Source organism: Capricornis sumatraensis, chromosome X (genome assembly GCF_032405125.1).
Source record: "Capricornis sumatraensis isolate serow.1 chromosome X, serow.2, whole genome shotgun sequence".
Classification (NCBI taxonomy): domain Eukaryota; kingdom Metazoa; phylum Chordata; class Mammalia; order Artiodactyla; family Bovidae; genus Capricornis; species Capricornis sumatraensis.
Window position 1 is genome coordinate 122249977 of NC_091092.1, and position 6804 is coordinate 122256780.

The window sequence follows — 6804 nt, forward strand, 5'->3', positions numbered from 1 at the left end:
GTATGGCCTTAGGCAACTTAACCTCTCTGAGGGTTAGTTTCTCATTATAAAAAGAAACTAATAATAGTATCTACCTCACAGGATGTTCGTGAGAATTAGATGACATCATGACTGTACAAAACGTCAAATGGAATTCCTGGTTCCTGGTGAGTACTTACTAACGTTAGCTCTTATGAACTGTTATGTTGATAACCATGTGGAAGCTACTAAAAACATTTGCTGGGTCGATGTGAGCTCCAAGAAAGAGAAGTAACAGGGGCACGAGGGTGCTGGGAGAACCTTTCAAGGAAGGGCAGTTAGTGGCCTTTGATAGAAGAGGAAACCAAGGCAATGATGGCAAGGATGGGGGTGGTGGGCTCCATAAGGGTATGGGCCTGAGCCTGGGTTGTGGGTGACGGCTGACTAGGTTGAAACCTGGACCAGCAGCACAAAAAAAAAGGGATGAGAATAAAACAGAGTCACCCTGACATGGCTATCCTCAGGAAGACATGATGAAGCAGGGAGACAAAGATGAGGCCAGTCAAGTAAACAGAATCTTGGGAGCAGACATGGCCACCTGCAGATTCTGAACGGGAGGCTGGGCCTCCCAGGGCCTGGCCAGCTCCCTCAGTTGCTGCTGAGCAGCCCTTTGCTTCAAGGAGCAGAGATGAGTCATCATTCTAGCCCCTGCTGGGGACTCAGTACTGTGTAGAGTGGGTATGAGACCTTAGATTTCTTCCAAATCGTTGGTTGTGCATTTCTGTGAAAAAGACTCTACTTTCTTTCCTAGAAAGGCTGCGTGGTGAAATCTACACAGCTGATGACTTTGGGCTCTGGTTTGGACCATGACAGACCATCCCTCTACTATTGACCCTATAACCAGGTTGGTGGCTGGATGTCTTCTGAGCCTATGTGTGGACAGACCCAGCCACTTCCTGTTTTAGCTGTATCAAGAATTACAATTTTATTCTTTTAAGGGAGATACTAAACTTAGCAAATAAGAGTTATTTTCTTAAACTACGCAGAGAAAACCAGAAAATATTCTTACGTAAGAACTGGCAAGTTCTTAGGCCTGAAATACTATTCTTCCCAAATGATATTAGGCATAACATATTAGTAAAATAGTACTTTTATTTTTTTATTTTTTAATTTTAAAATCTTTAATTCTTACATGAGTTCCCAAACATGAACCCCCCTCCCACCTCCCTCCCAATAGACATTTCTCCAAAGAAGACATACGGATGGCTAACAAACACATGAAAAGATGCTCAACATCACTCATTATTAGAGAAATGCAAATCAAAACCACAACGAGGTACCACTTCACACCAGTCAGAATGGCTGCGATCCAAAAATAAAATAGTACTTTTAAAGTTATCTTTACAGAAGTCTTGTTTACCTGGAGTCTCTCCCCAAACCCTGCCACTTTTTCAGGTTTTTGTTTTTTATTCCCTTTGATTTCCCTGGAACATGCTTTCTTACTTGCCTGGTGATTTCAAGCTTTGCCGATTTGTTTTTAGTTGTTTTTAAACAGGTGTCTTTGTAACGAGAGTTGAATATTCAGTGGTGTTTCAGTTTCTAAGTTTTAAACTTAAGGGACTTCTTTAAAGTGGACACAAAAACTTCATTAAAGCTTTCATGGAGACAACACTGGGCCTTTAGGGCTAAGCTCTAAGAAGGATGAGAAAACAAAGAGTTACATTGTAACTCCCTTGGTTAATCTATTCACATATTTAACCACAGTCAGCATGTAGTTGTTTTCCTCAAAGAGGCCCACTTTCCAAAACACAATTTTCAAAATGTCTTTCCCCACAAAGCTCCTTGTGTTTCATTAACCCTTTTTATGCTTGCCAGCATTTCTCTCCTATAGTTATTTGCCAGCCTAGCAGGACCCTGGTTGAAAATTGACTCGAATCCTGTTTTCATGACATACTCTCTAAGCTACCAATTAATCCCAAGGCTCTCCTGTTAAATACAGTACAGGACCCTACTTGTGTATATGGCTGCCTTCTAATTTAGGAAGCCACAAAATACTGAAACCAAGGCATGCAGGCCAAAATCCTCCTTTGAGTGAGAAGCCCAGTATTTATTTCCTGGAGAACACAGAAAGAAGATACTGAGTACTGCTTTTCAGTTATCTGATGAATTCTTTTGGAAAAGATTCATCTTTGAAATCAGTACAGTGATTATTAACTAACATTGTGGGAATTAGTGGCTTTAGGAATTTAGGTCAGTGTCATGAGTAATAAAAAGTTCACCTGTCTGTCTCCTCCTCAGCCCTCTTTTGGAGTTTGATTTTCAGTCCTGGAGAAAGGTCTTAGCTACTTCTTCCCCCATCCCCAGTGGCTTTAACCACCCCTGCGCTTTCTCTGCACAGATGTCCATGTTGTTAACACAGTTCCAGAAACTTGTCCTCCAAATAGGATGGTGACTTCCCTGACTGTACCTGTGTCCAACTCCAGCCTTTTAGTTTACCACGTTCCTGTAAAAATGTGGAATTTTTATTCCTGCCTGACTAGCAAAGTGATCTACTTTCCCTTCAGCCTAGTGTTTTGTGTGGGATGAGGTTGTTGTGAGCAAGATGTTTTTTCCTCTCAATTTCCAGTGTTTCAGAACCCCATTCCCACCTCTTTTACTGGTGTAACAAATGGGCTTTTTTACTGTGGGGCCTGAGTTTGTAAGCTCTTGAAAATTCTGTTGGGTTAAGTGTACAGTGTCATCAATAGAAGGTCATATTTTATATGTTGCTACATATAAAACCTTGGGATTCAACTGGCTTCTTTCTAGACATTGGGAATACAGGCACAACACAGCTCCTGACCATCAGACACTTTAGACTGGATTAAAAATTCTTTTAAAAAAATTGTAAGGTTATCATGTTTCTTGGGCATTTTTACTTTGTACTCAACAGCAAGAAAAATGACTATGAAATAAAGGATCAGTAAAAATGCTTACACCAGAGAATTAAATCAAAGGGTACTTTATTAAAAAAAAAAAAAGAATCAAAACAGAAACTCTAAGTACCAGTGTGTACATTGTACACATTTAAATGACTCACAAGAATGAAGTTTTTTTCATAGACATTATCATACTACCTGTTGTTTATCAAAAGATGTTAATAGAGAAATCTGTCTCCAATCTGTATACAAGATTGCCATCTTAAACAGAACTTATTTCAAACATGCAACAACGCCACTGGTAATAAAGCTTTGGAATGGGTGCTCATTCTATTATTTCACTACAAAGAGGAGAGAAAGCAAGATAAGTTGAGAAGTTACTCTAAATAGAATGGAAGTTGTCATTTTCTACACCAGCACTCCTCACTCCTCTGCTGCCATTTTTAGCAAGTACTCCTTGTCGATCTTGAAGAGTCTCCATCCCTCTTCGCTGGATAGATCAGAGGCACCTCTTCTTTTGTAGAAGTTGATAGATGGTTCATTCCACTCTGCCACCAAGAAGTGCATGCTGCTGCAGCGACACTTCATTGCAACCTGTTACACGGGAGAGGAAAATGAACTCAGTGACAGGGCACCTGCTTTCCAAGACCCAATTTCAATTCAGTCCTTCAAATAATTCAGTAACCCTTGCAAATTTGGAAACCAAACACCAAGACATACCTGGCTTAGCTTCTTCAGAATTTCTGAGCCTATGCCAAAGCCTAAAAGAACGAGAAGTACCATTTTAAAAAGTCATTTTAAGGACTTCAAGCCCTGATTTCTCTTTAGAGCAGCCCCCCTGAACTCAACCATACCTCTATAATCGCTCATCACAAAGAAGTCCTCAAGATACAACAGTTTGCCAATCCATGGATCATAGGTAAAATAGTACATGGCAAAACCAACAATGCTGTGTCCTGTAATAAGAGTATCACATGAGTTATGGATGAAAAACAATCTGTCAAGGTTGTAGGTGCAAAATCAGAAGCCTATCATAAGTTTAAAAAAATATACATGCATGTATTATAAAAATAAGTAGCCATTGGACCGGACTATCTTCTGACTTTTAGGCTAGTGCAATCCAGATCACTGTTGGATGATCTCACTGTTCTTAGAACATGTTTTCACAAAAAGCACACGTTAGAGCTAGCTGAACCCAGGCTAAAACCATGGACTGGCCACTTGGCAATCTGTTGGATCTCACACTCAGGAAGTGAGAATGCTTTCATTACTTGCCAGAGTGAAAGTGCTATGGTCTTAAACTAAACACACACATTATTCACATCCTATTGATATATTGGTATGTTGACTTGGGAATAAGTCAGGTTTACACGGCAGTTCAGAATAGTAAGTATTTGTAGTTTAGAAACCCTGCTTCCTTAAGGTCAGGACATAAGGCCGAAACAGTAAGGTTTAATTTCAGAACTTGCCTTCCAATTCACACATTTTCAATTTACTTTCCCCAGTGTTTAAGTCGGAAGAAACAGAGGTACTCAGGTATGATGTAACATCCACATACCTCTGCAAAGTACCTCATCCCTTATGTATTTTGCTCATTTTTTTTCTAGCAGGAGGAAATGACCTCAGAACAAAAAAAAACCCTTAATCACCCCCCAACCCGGCCCATCAACTTCCCCATTTGGCTTTGTCTTTTGGCCATTCAACAATGACCAGGAAGAAAAACAACAACAAAGAAAAAAAAAAACAAAGAAAAATAAAAGGAAAAAAGCATCCGACTTCTTCTTAATAGGTGTCTGTAATTCCAATTGGAGGCATAAGTTTCAAATTAAACTTTCTAGCCATCTTATAGTCCTTCCCAAATAGGAAGCGAGTACATTGGAGCTTCTGATCTACCGTGTTTTAAGTGTGTGATAATAGGGCCTTACCTCATTTATCATGATCATCTACTTTATTGTGTAAAGGATCTTTTAGTTACCTCCCCGCCCATCCATGTACACGGAAGGGCCATGTACATGGCGAAGCTAGAGACTGTAACCTGAAGATTGGGACAAATTAAAGAAAAAAATGTAATTTAACACAGATACAAAAAAGGTTACGTTAGGGTCAAACAAGAACCATTTATGAAACTGAATTTACAACAAATGACTTTATACCTAACTTTTCCGGGTCTCCACCGCATTCTGATACTTACATAAACAGCTCAAACTCTTCCGGGTCTCCACAGCACTGATACTTAAAGAGCTCTTTTGACCCGCCCTATTATTAAGTGCAGCACATTTTTTTTTCAGTACTTTGAACACTGGCTGGCTATTATTTCTGGCCAATTTCTCAGTTAAGTAACTTCAGCCTGTGTTGTCAGTGCTTCTACAGAGCGGACTCTACGTCTTACACAACACTCGGTCTCTTCGGCTTCTAGAAGGACAGGGCGATTACCTTCCGGAGTCAGGTGCTCCTTGGGCACTTCTGCAACTAAGCAGTGGTAGAAGGGGTGCTCTCCGAAACCGTCTTCTAGCAGATCTGCAAGAAGGGGAAGCAGAGACAGTGTTGGAGTCGGTGACGGTCGTCCCCCAGACGCTCGTCCCTTGCCCTGCCACTGATGCGTTACCTTTTTCAGTTAACATTACTTGCTCTTCCATGTATTCATATTTAGCCAATTCCTGGGTTAAGGCACATAAGAAAAAGGAAAAAGGAAGAGAAGCAGAAAATTAAGTGAGGCCCCGGCCCGGACAGCTCGGGGGAAGGGGGTGGGCGGGGCGGGGATTCGTTCCGAGTTTCGCCCGGAGCGGCGCCGCCTGGCCGGGGCTGTGGGTAGGCGGGCGGAGAAAAGGGGACCTGCGGGGTACAAGGACCCCAACTCCGCCTCGGGAGGAGCCCGAGCTTCCCGCTACCTTGATCAGCCGCAGGATGTCACTGCAGTCGGCAGCGGTGGCCGGGCGGATCACGAATTTAGCCATTTTCGTCTTTTGCTTTTCTTCCCTTTGCGGACCAGGCCCCTGTACTTGAACAGTAGGAGGAGGTGGTTCCTCATTCGTCTCCCGGGAGCGTCCTCTTCCCAGTCAGGATGGCACCATGACCTGGCGAACCTCGGCGAACAACGTAAGACAAGCAGCTCACTGCAACTGGAGCCGCGCGCGTTCCTGCTGCCGGGCTCTCTGCTTTTTAGCCTGAAGAAGCCCCTCCCTGGGACGTGAGGCGGAGGCGCCTCGTCCAATGAGGTCGCGACCGCCCCCTCTTCCGGGCGCCTCCCTCTTTTCCGGGCCCCTGTGTGAACCTGGCCGGCGCGGGCGGGGTGCGGGCGGCGAGGCGCTAGGCTGAGCTCTCTAACGGCGCCCTCTCGTGGCACGTGGTGGAGGCTTCCCGAAAGTCCGACCGCCCAGCCTAGGCGTCCCCTAAGTGACCTTTGCAAAAGGAAGAGAGGTTCCCCTTTGGGCCCTGGACCAATAACTTGACAATTTCTTCTCTGGAGACACCTGGCTTTGAGCGGCGAGGGGATGAGAGGTTTAGAGTAGCGGCTCGCATAGGGTGGTCTGGGGGGCCCTGTGGGTTCCAAGATCATTTCAGAACTAGCTAGCTTCATAGTAATAATAGGGTTTCATTTGCCTTTCTTAGTTTCGCTGGAATTTTCCAGAGAACTGATGTATGATGACGTCATTGCTCTCATGACTAAAGGAATGTGTGCTTGCATGTTCTTGTGTTTTCTAGAATTTCCCAAGGTAAGCTATTTGGCTTCCTCAATAATTGTTTCCCCCTCTGCTGGCAATTTTTCGAGTTAACAGAATATTTTCTTTCTTACTTTTTTCGTTTTCATTTTTTTCTTAAAATCTCTGGCTTTCCTATGAAAACACTTTCCTTTTGCCTGAGGTACACTCCTTCTGACTTGCATTTAGTGAGGGTTCCCTCTTATAACATTTTGTTTTGCTTGTCTAAA

At 43.1% G+C, this 6804-nt stretch overlaps 1 protein-coding gene across 1 annotated transcript; it reads right to left on the minus strand.

The window, feature by feature from the left end:
• Positions 1-2954: 2954 nt before the first annotated feature.
• Positions 2955-5987, minus strand: SAT1 (spermidine/spermine N1-acetyltransferase 1). The gene is made up of 6 exons (XM_068962174.1): positions 5765-5987; positions 5482-5533; positions 5310-5393; positions 3731-3832; positions 3597-3637; positions 2955-3470 (listed from the first exon to the last, which is right to left on the minus strand). Exons 1-6 carry the CDS (start codon positions 5828-5830, stop codon positions 3300-3302), a joined length of 516 nt encoding a protein of 171 aa, XP_068818275.1. The 5' UTR covers positions 5831-5987; the 3' UTR covers positions 2955-3299.
• Positions 5988-6804: the final 817 nt, after the last annotated feature.

Bases quoted from the DNA above. Each gene is read 5' to 3' on its own strand.
- SAT1 (XM_068962174.1), bottom strand. From the start codon at position 5,830: ATGGCTAAATTCGTGATCCGCCCGGCCACCGCTGCCGACTGCAGTGAC. The intron at 5,394-5,481 runs GTAACGCATCAG...CCCTTCTTGCAG, and splicing joins AGTAATGTTAACTGAAAAAG to ATCTGCTAGAAGACGGTTTC. The intron at 3,638-3,730 runs GTATGGTTGAGT...TCGTTCTTTTAG, and splicing joins TGTGATGAGCGATTATAGAG to GCTTTGGCATAGGCTCAGAA.